This window comes from Oncorhynchus keta, chromosome 32, assembly GCF_023373465.1.
Source record: "Oncorhynchus keta strain PuntledgeMale-10-30-2019 chromosome 32, Oket_V2, whole genome shotgun sequence".
Taxonomy (NCBI): Eukaryota; Metazoa; Chordata; class Actinopteri; order Salmoniformes; family Salmonidae; genus Oncorhynchus; species Oncorhynchus keta.
The window spans coordinates 23,364,406-23,383,492 of record NC_068452.1 but is presented as its reverse complement, the minus strand read 5'-3'; the positions used below and the strand labels follow the sequence as shown (position 1 = coordinate 23,383,492).

Below are 19,087 nucleotides of genomic sequence, written 5' to 3'. Positions count from 1 at the left end.
AGCATCCCCCTTTTTCCTCCTAACAAAATTATGGTTGTTATGGCCAAACAGTTATATTCTTGTTTCATCAGACCAGAGGACATTTCTCCAAAAAGTACGATGTTTGTCCCCATCTGCAGTTGCAATCCGTAGTCTGTCTTTTTTATGGCGGTTTTGGTGCAGTGGCTTCTTCCTTGCTGAGTGGCCTTTCAGGTTATGCCGATACAGGACTCGTTTTACTGTGGATATAGATACTTTTGTACCCGTTTCTTCCACCACCAATGGTTTCAAGTTCCAATCTCATCACAGACAACTTTAGCAACTTTGCAACTACTTTCTACTTTTTAGCTACTTTGCAATTACTTAGCATGTTCGCTAACCCTTCCCCTAATTCGAACATCTAGAAACTCAAAGGTTGCGAGTTCGAATCTCATCACTGACAACTTTAGCATTTTAGCAACTTTGCAACAAGTTACTACTTTTTAGCTACTTTACAAATTTGTAACATATAATAAGAATTGTAATTCTTAAGAGGATAACATATCATACAAAATGGATAACAGACATCCACAAAATAATACATACAATACGAAACGTAACATGTCATACTAATTGGAGAATGTCAGATTTACGTACAGAATGATATGAAATAATCTGAGACAAGGTTGCTTGTGACTGTGGAATTTGAAAAGTGCCTCACAATCATCACACATAACATTGTTCTGGCACGCCCGTCTCTTTATTTTCAACTCTCCATTTTGTAGCATTTTTCTTATTGAATTAAACTCCGACATTTTCCTTTTTGCCTCATTGGATGAATGTTAACTATTTGTGCCCAAGTTCCCAATAGCATTTGGCAATTGCTGTGTATTTGGCGATTGCCTGCAGTTACACCCTAAAACTTGAGCTTAAGCACTAATGCCAGATAAAAATAAAGGAGAAAAAAATGAAAGCCCTATACATGAATTGCACAAGAATGATACATGTATGGATTTTTTAATGCATTTTTTTCAACCCGCACGTGCATCACCACCAGGGATACAGTCAAATATATTTAAGCAATAAGGCACGAGGTTGTATATGGCCAATATACCATGACTATAGGGGCTGTTCTTAAGCACGTTCTTAGCCGTGGTATATTGACCAAATACCACAAAACCCAGAGGTGACTTATTGCTATTATAAACTGGTTACCAACGTAATTAGAGCAGTAAAAATAAATGTTTTGTCATACCCGTGGTATACGATCTGATATACCACATTTGTCAGCCACTCAGCATTCAGGGCTCGAACCACCCAGTTTATAATTATAACTAACCAGTGTTCTATCGGTGATGGTAGAATCTGGGGTAAATTACAGTATAGTAGTTTCCCCGTAAAAACGAATGAGGGGACACCCCGCTCAGTCTTTTTTAGATATTTTCTAAACCTGCTAAATTAGGTTAGCCAATAGCAAATTACAAAATATATAAAGAATAACAGCGCCATTTGGCGGCTGCAGGGCTACTATGTCACAAGCCGCTCCTGGAGCTAGACGTCAGCACAGCTGGAGGCTAGATCAAACTGTCCACTCTTCAGACTGGAGCAAGGGGAGCTGGCAGGATATATGTATTTCGCTTAATAACGTTGTTGTTTTTTACGAAACTATGCTACGTGCAAAACAATGTGATATTACTGTTTGCATGATCGAACCCTATCATCACGTCGACAAGGAACATAAATAATGTATTCGTTTTCTACACGGAGCTATTTTATTGCAACACCAACATCTACATATGTCAATAACGGTAGCTAAACGTGTTTTGTGCATTATCTAAATTATTAGAGCGTTTACTATTTATTTGTCCACATGTTATAATATCATTGTCGGGGTATTAAATATAACACGTGCCCAGTGATTATACGTTTGTTTGTGGAAGAGCCATACAGTATTTCATTAGATATCTGATCCACTGTAACAATATTTGGGGATAGGGGTCTTTGTTTCTTGCTCTTACCGGACTCGAGGTTCAGGGGTCTCGCTGTCTCTTCACATTTAACTCATTTACATCATGTCACACGTGAGGAAGGATATGGAAAATGGTGGTTTTAATAGAAGTCTTGTGTATTCATTAGAGTTAACAGGTAGCAAAGGTTTTGCAGGTAGGCAGCCCCCAGCTAGCGAAGTGTATGGTTATAACATTAGTGGTTTACAGACCAGATGGATTGTGCACTGTACCATTTTGATTGGGTCTAACAATTGTCTCTATTCCACAGCACTAGCCTATGGCGGAACTGTGGTCAGCTATTTCTGCTGCTTTGCCTGTGACGGAGGCAGAATTTCCACTTGACTTCAGTGAAAAAGTTGAGCCCAGTGTGGTGGATGTGCTGAAACGTTGCAGGCAGCAGCTGTACACCGGGAGCAGTCGATGGAGGCAAAACGCTCAGATCATCTTGGACTTTTCCTGGGAGAAGCTCAACACAGGAACATGGCGTGATGTGGACAAGGAGTGGAGGTGTTTGTATTCATATGGCTGCCTGTTCAAAGTAGCTGCCCTATGCCGTGATGATGCCTCATCAGCTACAGTGCAGGAGGCCATACGGACATGTGACTTGGGCCTGCTCATGGGGGCAGCCATCATGGACAATATTTTACAAACCTTTGTAAGGATCCTGCAAAATGATATCGGGAAGAGGCACTCCAATGAGGAGAATCCTAGTGAAGGAGTTAGTACCAAGGTAGATTTCATATCTTATACTGTGTATGTTGTGGCCTGTTGCTTTCGAACCAGTCAATGTGAGCCTGTGTCATATCCCTTTTGTTCTTTCTCATAATTTTCTTAAAGGCTACTAGGCTATTTTATTTTGCTTTGCATATTGCTTGTTCTTCAAGTCAAACTGTGTTAGTTTATGCTATGTTAAATTCTCTTCTCAACAGAAAATGAAGGTTGACTGTGTGTCAGTGCCCGTTGTCAAGCAGGCTCTGGCAGTGCCAAGGATACACTGTCCATCATTGGAGAGTTTCAAGAAAGATTACTTGGATCCCCAAAAGCCAGTCATATTAGAGGGTATCATAGATCACTGGCCAGCCTTCAAAAATCACCCTTGGAGGTACCTTTTTCATTATTTTGTGTCCTTCTCTAGTCCCTTGCCCTTACCTTCTCATAGTCCCCTAGACACCTCTGTTGATTTTGTTTTTTCCCTTTGCAAAGCATAGAATACCTGCAAACTGTTGCTGGTTGTCGGACTGTACCTGTTGAAGTGGGCTCAAGATATACTGATGAGGAATGGTCACAGACGCTCCTTACGGTCAATGAATTCATCGATCGCTATATTGTTGTGAAAGTAAGTACTTCCTCATGAAAAATATTACCCCAAGAATTAGCCACGGATAGATGCTCTTCACTCAATGCCTATTCCCGCTCTCTCTCTCACTTTAGGACGCATCAAGTTTGGGATATCTTGCTCAGCACCAGCTATTTGATCAGGTTGGTCATTTCCCTGTCCTGTTTTTTTTACATAACACATTTGGGTGAGGATGTCAGTGTTGATATATACTGAACAAAAATATAAACACAACACGTAAAGCGATGGTTTCATGAGCTGAAATACAATATCCCAGAAATGTTTCACATGCACAAAGAACATATTTCTCTCAAATGTTGTGCAGCAATTTGTTTACATCCCTCTTAGTGATTATTTATACTTTGCAAAGATAATCCATCCACCTGACAGATTTGGCATATCAAGAAGCTGATTAACAGCATAATCATTACACAGGTGCACCTTGTGCTGGGGACAAAGGGTCACTCTAAAATGTGCAGTTTTGTCACACAGCACAATGCCACAGATGTCTCAAGTTTTGAGGGAACATGCATTTGGCATGCTGAATGCAGGTATTTCCACCAGAGCTGTTACCAGAGAATTTAATGTTAATTTCTGTACCATTTGCCGCCTCCAATGTCGTTTTAGGCTTTGTGATACCGGCCACCAGGATTGCTGATGAAACTGAGGAGTATTTCTGTCTTTCCTTTAGTGGGAAAAACTCATTCTGGTTAGCTGGGCCTTGCTCCTCACCCATGGATGTGCCCCTGCCAGTCATGTGAAATCCATAGATTAGGGCCTAATGAATTTTTCAATTGACTGATTTCCTTTAATGATCTGTAAAATTGTTGAAATTGTTGCGGTTATTTTTGTTCACTATAAGACTAAAATACAATAAATGTATATTTTACTGGAAATGTAGGATATAGGCTTCTATAATCCTTGCCTTCATTTTTGTATTGTACAAATTACATTACATTTACATTACATTTAAGTCATTTAGCAGACGCTCTTATCCAGAGCGACTTACAAATTGGATTTAAAGCATACATGTTTTTCATTTACAAAAACACTATTTTGTTCAATGTACTCTTCTCCAAGGTCCCCGAGCTTAAAGACGACATCCGTATCCCTGACTACTGTTGTCTTGGTGAGGGAGATGAAGATGACATCACAATAAATGCTTGGTTTGGGCCAGGAGGTACAGTGTCCCCCCTTCATCAAGATCCTCAACAGAACTTCCTGGCTCAGGTGAGTCTATCACATCCAGCGAGTAGGATCAGACTCACAGCAATTTGGACCCTGCCAGAGATGTGATCCTGTATTTTGGCAATCATAATTTGGTGACTGCATGGTCCCATATTTTGTAACAGGTGGTTGGGAGAAAGTACATTCGTCTGTATTCCCCTGAGGACACCGAGAAACTCTACCCTCACCAATTGCAGCTCCTACACAACACTAGTCAGGTAAAAATTCAATTTTAAATCTCTTCATGCACCAGGTCTATGATCTTAAAAACAATCTAGCATATAAATGATCTACCTAAACTGTTAGTGCTGCACACTTTGAATGGGAGAAATTAGTCAAGTGTTTGCCATTTAAACACAAAGCTTTCTTTAATGCAGGTGGAGGTGGAAAGTCCAGACGTGGTGCGATTCCCAGAGTTTGTGAAGGCTCCCTACCTAGAGTGTGTGTTGCAGCCTGGGGAGGTCTTGTTCATCCCAGTCAAGCACTGGCATTACGTGCGTTCTTTGGAGCTCAGCTTTTCTGTGAGCTTCTGGTGGTCATGACCCACGATGAGGGATCCAGATTCAGGTTGTTTTTAGTCAATGTTGCTTATTGCAGTGGTCTTGTAAAATGAAAGTCCTGTGCTCACGTTATGTTGTGACTTAGGTCTGAATGTTATTTTCTTCTTAAACAATCATAAACATGTCTGTCCTTTCATTGCTTCAGCCCTCTCAGCCTCACCCACCAAATGGCTTTAGAAACACCTCATTCTATAAACAAATTAATGGTTAAGTGACAATGGTAATTCAAAAAGGAATAGGGTTGGAAACAAGTCTCAATTTACATAGTTCACAACTTACAATGGCGATTCATATTGAAGAATTATGGGAAATTTGCTGAACTCAATTAACTTGAGTAGAGGAAAATAGCCTATCACTATGGCTATTTTACATAATTAAAAGTATCCCACCTCATATCCAAGACAAAGGAAAGCCAGTTGTGTTCAATCTATCAACACTTGAATGTGATTATGGCACACATTGAATGCCAAGCTACCTGCATGATTGGCACTTGCTTCTACTCATTACTAAATTAAATGAAGGAGCAGTTAGTGTATGCTCATTTCCTACTGCATATAACATATGGAGTTGTTACCCATTTAATTTGATAGGGTATGCTTTTTCAAATTAGCATATTTAATTGTTCCCAAATTATTCCTGCAGATACTCAAAGATGAGGTAATGTCCATAATTTATTCAAATAAGGCAGTACTATTCTAATTTAACAACCTAATGAACCACAGGCACAAATTATGGACAAACAGCTTTCCATTTAAACTGCCTGAAAGAATGATTGAAGTAGTTGCCACACTTCCCAGAATTGCTCCCCTAGAAAGTAACTTAATAAAATTGAGATAATAAATGGGGTTGACCAATAATTGCTAGTGCTTGGGCACACACATCGACAAGCCATTTGGCCATTTGCCTCTTTGCATTATAAGCTGATGTTAGCTCACAGATGAAAGGGGTTAGCTACACTGAACAAAAATATAAACGCAACATGCAAGGTGTTGGTCCATGTTTCATGAGCTGAAATTAAAGATCCCAGAAATGTTCCATACGCACAAAGCTTATTTCTCTCAAATGTTGTGCCGAAACTTGTTCACATCCCTGTTAGTGAGCATTTCTCCTTTGCCAAGGCAATCCAACTGACAAGTGTGACATATCAAGAAGTGGATTAAACAGCATGATCATTACACAGGTGCACCTTGTGCTGGGGACAATAAAATACCATTCTAAAATATGTCGTTTTGTCACAACACAATGCCACAGATGTCTCAAGTTCTGAGGGAGTGTGCAATTGGGATCCTGACTGCCAGAATGTCCATATTTTGCCAGATAATGTAAATGTTAATTTATGTACCATAAGACACTTCCAATGTCGTTTTTGAGAACTTGGCAGTGCGTCCAAACGGCCTGACAACTGCAGACCACGTGTACGGCATCAAGTGGGCGAGCTGTCAACATTGTGAACAGAGTGCTCCACGGTGGGTTATGGTATGCGCAGGCATAAGCTACTGACAACAAACACAATTGCATTTTATCGATGGCAATTTGAATGCACAGAGATAAAGTGATGAGATCCTGAGGACCATTGTCGTGCCATTCATCCATTGCCTAATGTTTCAGCATGATAATGCACGGATCTGTACACAGTTCCTGGAAGCTGGAAATGTCCCAGTTCTTCCATGGGCTGCATATTCACCAGACATGTCACATGTTGAGCTTGTTTTGGACGCTCTGGAACGACATCTACAACAGTGTGTTCCAGTTCCCGCCAATATCCAACATCTTCGCACAGCCATTGAAGAGTGGGACAACATTCCACAGGCCACAATCAACAGCCTGTTTTTCTGATCCACACGCCAACAGATGCACGTCTACTCCCAGTCACGTGAAATCCATTAGATTAGGGCCTAATGAATATATTTCAATTGACTGATTTCCTCATATGAAGTCTAATTCAGTCAAATCTTTGAAATTGTTGCATTTATATTTTTGTATTTTTTTCACACACAATCGTCATACACACACAGACACACAAACAAATTCTATACATTTTGCTTTCAATTGTTCAGTTTTTTATTTCAACATCCATTATTTCACCCATCCTTGAAAATATGTTTACATTCTCTACTTTATTTTTCATGTTCATGATTTATTTAATTTTGAATTGAATACATATGGCGTGAAATTGACCCCATAGTTTGGTGACATTTTCATCTGATTGTCAAACAATTCACTTCAAAAAGAGATGCTTCAAGAAATAAATAATTTCTCCACACCTGTTCCCGGAGACAAAATAAAAATGTGTTTTACAATTTTAAGAAATTCATAATTCTGCCTGAGTTATATTATATTAAGCTCTAGTACATGTGAGAGGTTGTAGGCATACAGTCAGTGTACATATCAGTTACTATTCCATTTAATCCTTATGAATTTAGAGGAGGAATATTCATGGTTACAGGGATACTCTTGAGCGGGATATCAAAGGTGCATGTAAAGAGCTTATCCAGAACAATACTGGGATATGAGCTACTATCCGGAATACTGTGTGCATATAAACATGGTTATATTGGGGTTGTTAGTAGGCATGCTCAATATATCGGTAAACATATCGGAATCAGCCGATATTAGCTAAAAATGCCAACATAGGTATCGGCCCGATGTCTTGTTCAACGCCGATGTTAAAAAACGATGTCAAAGCTGCCGTGCATACTATATAACGTAGGTACAAGACATAATGACGCCACCTAAAATTTTGCGCTACACGTTCAACACAACATTCCTAACCTGGCCCACAATGTCTGCTGTGTGGATCAAGTAGTCATTTGAAAGAGTAAAAACATTTCAGCGAGACAACTCAAATCCAAAATCCATTAAATTCAAGATAATGGAATTCATTGCCCTTGACAATCAACCTCTCTCTGTCGTGGGTGATGTTGGCTTTTGCCGACTGGTCGAGCACCGGTACACACTACCAAGTGTGCTATTTTTCAGATGTTGCCCTCCCGGAATTACACAATAATAGCATCACTGCTATTAGCTTCACAACATACAGACTATGGAATGCCATTTGGGTCTTTGCGTGTCAAAAAAGACACAGTAGCACTGTCAAATCTGTACAAAAAAAGTCTGCAAACAAGCAAATACAGGCCACAATCGATGTGTTTACAATACCGCGTTGGTAATAAAGCATCGTTTGCTCCACCGAAACTTCTGGGGTAGCTAGCTTTACCTTGGTACCTAGCTGGCACCAATACAACCAGCAGTAGAAACTGCAGTCATTTTCATTATTCTTAGCAATGATTTGGGAATCCTTGTAAGTTATAGCTAGGTTACCACTTGTTGTTCGCCTATTGAAATTGAACTTCAGTTCGTGAAAATAAATAGCTAGCCATCTACTTAATTAACCCTGATGACCAAAGGTAACGTTATAAGCAGCCAGCTAGCTTCAATTCTGGCTAGTGAGGCTTGACTGGACCGGGTTATGTGTTGTGAAGCTAGCCATAATAATGATTAGGCACAATAGTGGAATTTGAAGTTTGCCATCAAAATAAAAGTAGTTTTTTTTCACAGAAAATGCAGATATCATCAATAGCCACAAATGTGGATATCATAGAATTACATACAATTTTGAAGTGCACTTCCTTAAATTTGTTTAGTATACAATATTTGTAAGGCCTTAACCATGCATTTTTCCAGACAATGTCAGGAATAAGCATGTTCCAGAAAAACTTTCCTCTCGGTGTAAGTTGGTTTTGTGAATGAAGAATTTGTCTTATATATTTATTACAACAAGATCTCTCAAGTAAGCCCACGCCTTCCAATCTGAGTTCTGGATACACTTTGTGATCATTACCAAAGCTAAGATGAGTTTTCATTAGTGTAGTTAGACCACCGGGAACGGCTTTGATCACAGAAATAAACTCTCTGAAAGGTTTTGGAAACTCTTTCAATGTTATAAATTGTTCATATGTGAGAATATTACCCTTGTTGTTGAAAACATCAATATTCCTCTCATGCTAGCTGGGGTAGAACAATGACTTATTCCTTACAGTTATGTCTGAATTATTCCACAAAAGAGCTTTATGTGGGGAAAAATTGTGCAGGTAACATATTTTCCAGGCCATTAATGCCAATTTAGCAGGTAATCTTTCAGGAATATAATTACATTTCAGTAAATATTGAAGACCTCCCAACTTATTAAACACATTATTTGGAATGAAATAGCATATTGAATCAGTATTGATCAAACATCTTTTAAACCAGTTTATCTTGAAAGTGTTATTTATGTAAAAAAAAATCCAACACTTCTCGACCGCGTTCAGCTCTTTTGTTAGAAAGGACTGACTTTTTTAGTTTGTGAGACTTATTTTCCAGATGAAGTCAAGAAAGGTCTCATTGATCTCTCTACAAGTAGCAGGATTTACACTTAACGATAATGAGGGGTACACAAAACGAGACCGTCCCTCTGCCTTGGACAGAAGTACTCTCCCAAGTATAGAAAGATCTCTTTGTTGCCAATGATTAAATATATTTTTGGTTCTCTAAATTTTAGGAGAGAAATTCAAATGTTGTCTGACTAAGTGTTTTTTGACAGATGTATTCCTAAATATTTAACACAGTCCTTTACATTAATATTTTATATTTTTTTTATCATCAGAGTCAAATAAAGATGAGATTTCACATTTGGAAACATTCAGTTTTAATCCTGATGCAATAGAAAATGCAGTTATAGCATTAAGGGCATGGGCGACCTGGTCTTTGTCTCTTGAGAAAGGATAGTATCATCTGCCAGTTGGGAAATTTTGATTTCTTTGTTAAAAATGGTTAAGCCATAAAAATTTGCATTATTCAGAATATCTAGAGATAGAAGTTCCACCACCAAAATGAATAAAATTGTGAAATTGGGCATCCTTGTCGTACACTTCTGTTGATACTGAATCTTTTTGAAGTATTAAGGTTCAGTAACACAGAACTATTTATATATTTTGTAAAACATGCAAATTACTTTGATAAAATGTTCACCAAATCCAAAAAGTTTAAGAGACCTAAAGAGAAATTAATGTTCAATTGTGTCAAAGGCTTTACAGAAGTAAAAAAATAAGACAACCGCATCTGAGTCAATTGCATCTAAATAATCTATAAGGCCCAAGACTAAACGAATGTTAGAGCTTATGTGACTGCCCTTCATAAATCCTGTCTGAGTCTCATTTATAATGGTATCTATTCCTTCCTTTAATCTTTTGGCATAAACCAAACATATATAATAAAGTAATTGGTCTCCAATTGTCAATGAGAGAAGGGTCTTTATCGGGCTTCGGAATCAATGAAATAAGGCCCTGTTTCATAGTGGAGACCATTTCCCCAATTTTAATGCAATCTTGAAACATATTAAAAATTGGGTCTTCTAGTAACTCCCAAAACTGTCTATAGAATTCAACTGACAGGCCGTCAGGGCCAGGTGATTTCCCTTTCTTCATTGAATTCAGAGCCTCTCTAATTCTTCAATTGACACAGGTGAATCGCAAACTGAGTGGAAATCATCCTCAATTACAGGGACATAAATTCTGAAATGTGGAAAATGTAGCTTTCACAGCCATCTTCCTGAAATTGAGAGCTGTAAAGGTTTTCATAAAAGGAATTGACAAATTATGATATTGTAATGGGATCTTTGCATAAAACATAGTTAATTTTGAGTGCAGTTATACATTTCCTTTTGTAGTTTCTCTTTTCAAGTGCAAAAAAGTAACTAGTGTTTCTTTCCCCCTCTTCAATCCATTTTGCTCTTGACCTTACAAAGGCACCCTTTGCCAGATCTGTGTAAAGCTGTTCTAATTCTAGTTGTAAAGACTTGAATACAGACTCCTCTTCTTCAGATATATTATCTTTCTTTAGAAAACTGTCAAGCTTGCTCATCATCTCTTTTTCTCTAAGGTTCTTTAATTGCATCAGCTCTTGCTGGCCTGCTGTTGCATGTGCACGAGCTGAGCGCCTGCTGCTGACTCACTCACAACGCACTTTTGCAGCCAGGCACATTGACTGAGTGTGACAGAGAAAATCGTTTTTGTGTCGTTTAGAGGGCAAATGCGTGCATTTTAGCATTTTAGTCACTTTTCAAAAGTTGCTAAATGTTCAAAATACATTTTTGAAAGTAGCTAAATTTGTTGCCAGGGTAGTCTGAATAGTTGCTAAATCTAGCAACAAAATTGCTAAGTTAGCATCACTGCTTCTAATTCTGTCAAAAGTTAGCTAGCTAGCTTTGTTTACGCGGGTTGTACGTGAGACTTGCACGCAGTGTTGCCAACTAATTTTCAAGGGAAGTTGCTTGAGGCAGATCGATTTGTTGCTAAAAGTTGCTAAATGACGTTGTGACGTCATTACGTAATAACGTAACATACACAATAACTACTGAAATTAACTGGCCATCTAGATGAAAAATATGATTTGACATTTGTTAGTTTAGATTTGTTTGTTTATTATCATATATTTTGTATTTATAAAAGTAATATAAACACAACACATTTTATATGATCACATATTTTTATTTTTAAACACAACACATTGAATTATTGAACAATTACATTTGATTTATTTTCTTGTTAACAAGTAAATCTACACATTATGAACAAATATAGTTTTAAGCAGTGTATTGGTAGTTAGTTAACATGCTACCTAACTGATCAACAATTATAGGTACAAGCTAATAACATGGTATATATGCTATCTTATTGAACAAGTGACTTAACTCAAATAATGATGTGCGCGCTAGGCATCTCTCTCCAGCTCTCTCCAGGTTGCTGTGCTGCTTGGCTGGCTAGCTGCTCAATGGTTTCCTCCAGATATTGCCACTGTTCTCACACACACTGCAGTACACACTGCCACCATCAGCTGCATACGTACTGTAAATATGATGAATCATAGATTGGCAAGCAAATCCTCTTCATCTTCATTGTCACGGAGCTGGAACCAGCAGTAGAGGATGGAGTGGCCTTAAAGCTGTACGCTGCTGTGGCGCCAAACTGCTACAGAACTTCACTTGGTAGTTTATGCTGGTAACAGGTATCACCAGCCAGCTTCAGTCCATACCGCACCAGGAGTATGAAGTTGAGAGTGTGCAGTGACATTCTATTTCTTAACTTTGACTTGACCACACTCATTTGACTGAACAGCCGTTCAACCTCCGCATTTGAGTGTGGCAAGGAGAGGGCAGCGAGTGTAGCTTTGCACAGTTCTTCAAATGGATTTGACCCGGAAGAGTCCGTGTAGTTATTGACTTCACTCCAAAACTCGATTGTATTTTCAGTTGAGTCCCACCTAAACAGATGGATGTATCTCCATTGGGAAAATTTTATCAATTGTTTGGGGATTAAAGTAGCTCAGCTACTTTAATCATTTCAATGGTGCCTTTATTGTGCTTTAGCATTTCCTTAACACTGAACAAGGCCATGTTTCACAAGGCTTCAAGGTTGTCTGGGAGCCTTGCTTGCAGCTCCTTGCTTAAAGCAACAATGGAGTTGATGCACTGTCTCCGAATGACCTTTTTGTCCTCTGGCGCAAGACTGAGTTGGTACACCGTGCTCTCGAAAAGGTACCCAAGGTATGGTGATGGACTGAGATGTCCATCAATGGCATCCTTCAGGACATCAATTTTTGCCATAGGGTTGACTACTCTGCAAAAAATTGATGTTAAGAGGTGTACCAGATTGTCCAAAAGCTTGACTTCACTGCAACTTGTACGTTGGACAGGATTAATTACAAGAATGTCAGGTAGACAGACATAGTTGGTCTTGTCCATGTACATGGAGTGGAGCACATCTGCCATGTAGCAATGCTCACTGGCCTTGGTCAACTCAAAGTGGAGTGTCAGTTCTTCCCACTAGCTCAATATACGAGTTACCGGAGGCTCAATGGATAGCCAACGTGTGGCACACACTTTGGTGATCTGCACGGATTTCTGGCCACAATTAATGGTGGCATACACTGCTTTGTACACCTTGCACCGTTTTCGGGAAATCGAAAAGCAGTTGTATGTTTCCCTGATTATGTACTCAACATTCCTAGGGATGGTTTCTTTGGATGCTGCACTGACAGCCAATTGTAAAGAATGGCACACACAGAGGATGAATACCAAATTGGGCAATGCACATTCTTCCTTTAAAATCTTGTGCACCCTGTTGTGCACCTCAGTCATTACAGACGCATTATCAGTGCCAATACCCTGAAGATTCTCTTTTTTAAGGTTACACTTCTCAAGAAACTAAACTACCGCCTTTGCTATTGATCTGGCATTGCCAGATCTTTTTTAGCATTGAAATACCGAATCACCACACCCAGGTACTTCGAGACACTGACATCAGTGGACTCATCCAAAAGGAGACTGAACTTCTCATCCCCCACATCTGATGTTACTCTTTTGAGAAAATAAGGAGCCAGTACTCCCCTAATCATTTCTGTGCACTTGGTGCAGTGCATTTGTAAGTTTGTTGCTGCCACAGAATCTGAAAAGGCAGCTTTGCAAGCCATACCTATATGGTGGCATGCTAGCATCTAACAATGCTCCGCAATGGCCATTGCCATAGTAGCTTCTGCTCTTTTGTAGTTATCCACTTTCTTAACCAACTGTGGTAATGTAGATTGCATTGTGGGGTTGTACGGTTTTGATTTATTTATATCCTTTGCTGTAAAAACAACGTTTTTTGATGTCATACATTTTTGCAAGCATATCTCATTTGCAGTATGCACAGTATGCCCAACAATCATCCCCAATTACTGGCTTCAGCCACCCTTTAAATTCAGGTACAGATTCCCACTCTTTTCTGTACTTCTGGCTGTACAATTTTGATTGAGACATGTTGATTGATGTTGTAAGTTCTGTTCAAGATCAAACATTTGTGAACAACTATATTCATTGGGTTTGTCTTGTCGAACGCAAACTACTGATGCTGCAGTCAAGCCAAAAACGATTTGCAATTTGCTGAGAGCCTGCTGCTGACGTTACTCACAATGCACTTTTGGCACGTGTGTTGTGACAGAGAAAAATCGTGTTTGTGTCATTTAGAGGGAAAATGCATTTTAGCGTTTGAGTCACGTTTCTAAAAGTTCCAAATACATTTTTAAAAGTGGCTAAATTTGTTGCTAGGTGCTGTTTGAAAAAAAAGTTGCCAGGGTACTCTGAAAACTTGCTAAATCTAGCAACAAAACAGCTAAATTGGCATCACTGCTTGCGCGGGTCTACCTCTTCCTCTGTAGTTAAGTTTGCGGTGTTTCTGGAAAACCATCTTGAAGCCAAGGTGCTACCGCCCCAAGCGGACTGGTAGACCAAAAGCGTCTCAAGCAAAAAGGCAAACATAGTACAGTAGCTATGGTTTAGCTTGGAAACTATGTGGCTCGGTGTTCCATGTCTTTATCTGAAACCGGACTTCCCGACAATAGATTAAGTTATTATTGCAATATTATTAAGATTTCATTGATGGAATTCGAAGTTAGTAATCAATCATAAAACAAAAATAAAGCGTACGTGCGTGCGACATGGTCATACAAGGAAGGGGGGCGAACTTCCCATGAAAGGTGTGTCCTATTGGATTTGTAATTTCCAGTAAGCAATTCGTCGTTGTCAAAACAGCAGCTCTTTCTATTTGTGTAAAGTGACAAATGATTGTTACCACTGTAGATCGTATGAAGACTATATACTGTTTTATAGATTAATTGTTTTTTCTTTGTTCTTTCAAAGGAATGAGTACTTCCTCAAAATTATAATATATCATTGTGTGGGTGAGTGACTTTCGATTTGCTATATCTCTATGTAATCAAGGGAATCTAGTGGGAAAGTTAGGTCTATTAACAAAAGCAACCACTGCAGACCCACAAAAACCGTATTACTGAATTAATAGTCACTTACTTATTCACATTTAGCCTACGTGTAGTCTATTTTAATATGCAGGAATTTAACCACTAACATGAAACATTTTCTCTTTCCGATTTCAGATTGAATTATCCTGTGTGGTTTACACTAAAGTATTCAGCAACAATGTTTCTATTGATTCTTATATTCGCAAACTTTGGGACTTTGATAGCTGATGATGGTAAGCAGTCTTTTGTATATAGCCTATAAACATGTAAGTAGATTTAACCTCAGTATTTTTGCCTGATCATGATTAACATTTGACAAGCTTTTTGTTTGTTAATTACTTGTAGCAAAGAGTTACAGAAATCTTCAATGCTTCAACGATTATGACGAAAGTATGGTTTGTCATTTTACAACTGACAAGTCTAAGTGTGCTGAATACTACATGACATTGGAATTATTGGGCTCGCAAAATATGTAAGTTTATGATTGTTTAAGTTTTTCTATTGTCAATGTTAATCTCACCAAGAAGTCCTATTTAATTTCAAAACTGCATTATTATTCAACTTATTTCCCAGAGGCCATAATGATTGTACTTTCAAGGAAAAGGAGAGGTCCAATGATGTTTTCAAATGTGGATGCTCTATTGATCCAATGGTCCTTATTATTGGGGAGGAGTTCAATGCAACACTTTGGAATTCTGGGAAGCGCCTAAATTCCGAAATCCTTTGTATCAAATGCAGCAGTGAGTTGCATCTACATATGCAGATTGCTATTTGAAAATGAATTACTGTTATAAAGAATATTGCATGAAATTAAACCATTCTTTATTTGATTGATATGTCAAATCATTCCTGTCATTGTCCTATACAGTAAAACCCAAAACCCCCACCGTCCAAAAGGTGAAACGAACAGAAAATGGGAATTTCCTGGTCAAATGGAAGACAAACTACCCTGATGATGCACCGTTTTCTAAGGACTTGATTGCCGAATTGAGCTACAGAAAGAAAGGAGAAACAGATGAGGTAAAGGAGGGTGATATACAGCATTCCCCCGTTCGCTGTCACATCACAATGACAACATTCCCTCTGGCCCTTTCCTTTGTTCCGACAGGTGTCCAAAAATGACTCAACAACTTCCCATGAATTACTTGGCAGAGACTTGGAGCCAAACACCATTTATGCTCTGAAGGTCAGAACTTATACTGACATGAGCAGCCGTTTCAGTGACTGGAGTGAAGAGTTGGAATTCACCAGCCGTAAGTGACTAAATTAGATTTATCATCCATGGGTTTTCAAACCTTAATTTCACTTTCACCTTGTAGCTCATTGTATATTCTTCTCTGCTCCACAGCTGAATCATCTCGGAAAGTACTCCAGATTGTCATTGTTTTCAGTTGCATTGCTGTTATCATCATCACAAGTGCTTTATTTTGGTGCAGTGTTAGGTAAGTTGTCCTGACATGTCTGTAGGTGACAGTATGTCTGTTTCCACAAACATTTTTTTATCATACAGCTTCATAGTGACCCTATAGGCTTTCAAATCGTTCTATTTCCCCCCTCTGCAGACTCAAAACCAAGTGGTGGGATAATATTCCTAAATGTTCAAACCCAGAGCTTTTGTATATGGTTCCAGGAGTGCCTAAGGTGAGGCTCTATCTCCAATTATAAACTGGGTGGTTTGAGCCCTGAATTCTGATTGTCTGAAAGCCGTGGTATATCAGACCGTATACCATGGGTATGACAATAAATAAATAAAGTATTTTAGAATAGTTAAATTCGTAACTAGTTTAGAATAGCGATAAGGCACCTCAGTGGTTTGAGCTATATGGCCAACATACCACAGCTAGGGGCTTTGTCCAGGCACTCTGCGTTGCGTTGTGCAGAACAGAACAGCCCTTAGCCGTGGTATATTGGCCATTTACCAAACCTCCTCAGGCCTTATTGCTTAAATATTCTATGTTTAAATAAACTGTAAACCTTCATTACTTTCATACTGTAATTCCTTCCATTTGTGTATTTGCATTTAGTGATGTTTGTTCTCCACCACAGGTATTGTCTCCTCCCAAAATACCTTTATCCTCCATCTATGTTGATTCTTCAAAAATGGACACTGAAGGAAAAACATGGTGAGCATATAGATGCACTATAAACATAGAAAAATGAAAAGGTGTCTTCAGGTTCAGTCCTATTTGTGTGGGCAATCTAGTCCTTGCAATGGAAATAAGCTTTAATTCACTGTAAGTTACCCGCTTGTCTTTTCTCTACAGGACAAACCCCTCAATAGTAGATGGGAGCAGTGGAAGAGGTAGTGGCTCAGAGCTTGACTCATCATCTTCCCTGGGTTATGCCCACACATGTTCTATGAGCCCTGAACCTAGTAATGTGCAGATCATTAGCCATCTTCAAGAGGCCCTGAGCAAAGTCTTTCCCAGCCTTGTTCCTTTGGACGAGAATCCTCAGTCATTGCTCTTAGCCCCTCGTATGACAGATATTGGCACACAAATGAACTGCCCTGAGCCAAATAGAGACATTGGTGTGTGTTCATCTGACTACAATCATCTTCATTTCATGAGTGAGTCTGGAGGCTCTTGTGGGTCGTCTTGTTACAACAATATTACCTACTCCCCCTCAGTGCCCCTCAACTCCATTCAAGAGTTAACAACAGGCAAGACATCCTCATTTCCTAAGCAGCCTCTGCTCTTTTGTAACTCCTCCTACCATTCTGGTGAGGCTGAAGTGTTGAAAAATGCCCATCCACAGCTGTTTCTTGGTACTGGTCAACAAGACCTTAACTTGTCCACTAACTGTGCACCCGTCTTGCAAACCGAGTTTTCATATCACCCGTGTGATGGCACCAGTGATGATTCAGAGACTACCACGTCAGCAGAGGACACCAGTCTGATCTATGGCTCTAATGACAGCAATGTGTCCGAACCTCACAATGTTATCAGTGTCGTTGCTGGATATCAGAGCTTCAGTGAGGCGGTCGGTAAGGACAATAAGAGAGGAACTGATGCCTTCATGGATGTGCCACTGCCACTTAAGGGTTTCCAGGATGTGGACAGTAGCGAGCCACTGATTTACGATGTGAATCCATGTTACCACGGCCTGCCTGACCCTGGATGCTGCCTCCCCCCGAGTGACGGCGATTATCAGACTTTACAGAGCCTGGGACAAAATAGCCCAGATCAGTGGGTTTCAGACAAACTGCTGAACAAGTGTTTGGAGACTGAGATCCCTCAAAGCTCCATGAGGAACATACCTCTAAATGTCCTGTCCAACTCACAGGGAGGACAATATCCAATACCTGGAAATCCCTTTCTTACTGCGTTCTGTTCAGACCAAGCCATGCAAATAGACAATGACAGCTCTTATCATTGTGTGTGATTCTACGGTAGACACTTTTGCACTTCTCTTTACAATTTATTTTATTTTGGGGACTTGAGCTCATATATATGTTTTTTTCTATAGTATACAAAACAGTTTGAATACCATTCTGCCATGAAAATGCTGTAGCCTCAAGTCCAGAAATATTCAAAATTTTGGATGTACAGCTTCTGTAAATAAACATGTGTGTGTGGGGAAACTGCAACAGTTAATTGTTGAGGAGATATAACATGTCTTGTCTTTGCCTCATTTGTCTGAAGCATGTTGTTCATCATCTGGGATGTACAAAAATAAGGATGTGTACTTCAGTTGAAATACTGAGCAATAACATCTATATTAAACATCAAGGTCGTCAAACTATTCTCCAGCCTCTGAAAGTGACTTCTCTTCAAATGGCTTCCCAAAATAGTAAAATAGTCAGACAGTTTCATTGCATCTGATGTTTGATAGGCTAAATAGTGTTAACAGTACAAGCCACATGCAAACATTGAGGTTGAATTTCTGATGAAAAAAGTGGTCGGCCTACTTCCTTATTCTGCGCTTCCAGCTTCTATGGAAATACACTCCCAGAAAGTAGAGCCAGCCTCTGATGTCATAGATGTGTTGCGAATCAGGTTCAACAGGTGGTCCTTCTGTAGCTCAGTTGGTAGAGCATGGCGCTTGTAACGCCAGGGTAGTGGGTTCGATCCCCGGGACCACCCATACGTAGAATGTATGCACACATGACTGTAAGTCGCTTTGGATAAAAGCGTCTGCTAAATGGCATATTATATTATATA

General features: G+C 39.3%; 2 protein-coding genes across 5 annotated transcripts; both read left to right on the top strand.

The window, feature by feature from the left end:
- The first annotated feature begins 1,486 nt into the window (after positions 1-1,486).
- Positions 1,487-5,214, top strand: LOC118365321 (lysine-specific demethylase 8). Of its 2 annotated transcripts, none has more exons than XM_035747446.2 (8): positions 1,487-1,766; positions 2,236-2,697; positions 2,897-3,069; positions 3,171-3,303; positions 3,399-3,446; positions 4,384-4,533; positions 4,656-4,748; positions 4,908-5,214. In XM_035747446.2, the coding sequence occupies exons 2-8, from the start codon at positions 2,245-2,247 to the stop codon at positions 5,070-5,072; spliced, it is 1,215 nt and encodes a 404-aa protein (XP_035603339.2). In that variant the 5' UTR covers positions 1,487-1,766; positions 2,236-2,244; the 3' UTR covers positions 5,073-5,214. The 2 variants fall into 2 exon arrangements, with proteins under 2 accessions (XP_035603339.2, XP_035603340.2); XM_035747447.2 differs by lacking the exon at positions 1,487-1,766 and adding an exon at positions 1,780-2,121.
- Positions 5,215-14,418: 9,204 nt separating this feature from the next.
- LOC118365308 (uncharacterized) lies at positions 14,419-18,670 on the top strand. Of its 3 annotated transcripts, none has more exons than XM_035747427.1 (11): positions 14,419-14,642; positions 14,806-14,846; positions 15,060-15,157; positions 15,270-15,396; positions 15,498-15,664; positions 15,793-15,944; positions 16,033-16,177; positions 16,273-16,366; positions 16,487-16,565; positions 16,971-17,047; positions 17,189-18,670. In XM_035747427.1, the coding sequence occupies exons 3-11, from the start codon at positions 15,103-15,105 to the stop codon at positions 18,306-18,308; spliced, it is 2,016 nt and encodes a 671-aa protein (XP_035603320.1). In that variant the 5' UTR covers positions 14,419-14,642; positions 14,806-14,846; positions 15,060-15,102; the 3' UTR covers positions 18,309-18,670. The 3 variants fall into 3 exon arrangements, with proteins under 3 accessions (XP_035603320.1, XP_035603321.1, XP_035603322.1); XM_035747428.1 differs by having other exon boundaries at positions 14,419-14,670; XM_035747429.1 differs by lacking the exons at positions 14,419-14,642; positions 14,806-14,846; positions 15,060-15,157 and having other exon boundaries at positions 15,523-15,664.
- Positions 18,671-19,087: the final 417 nt, after the last annotated feature.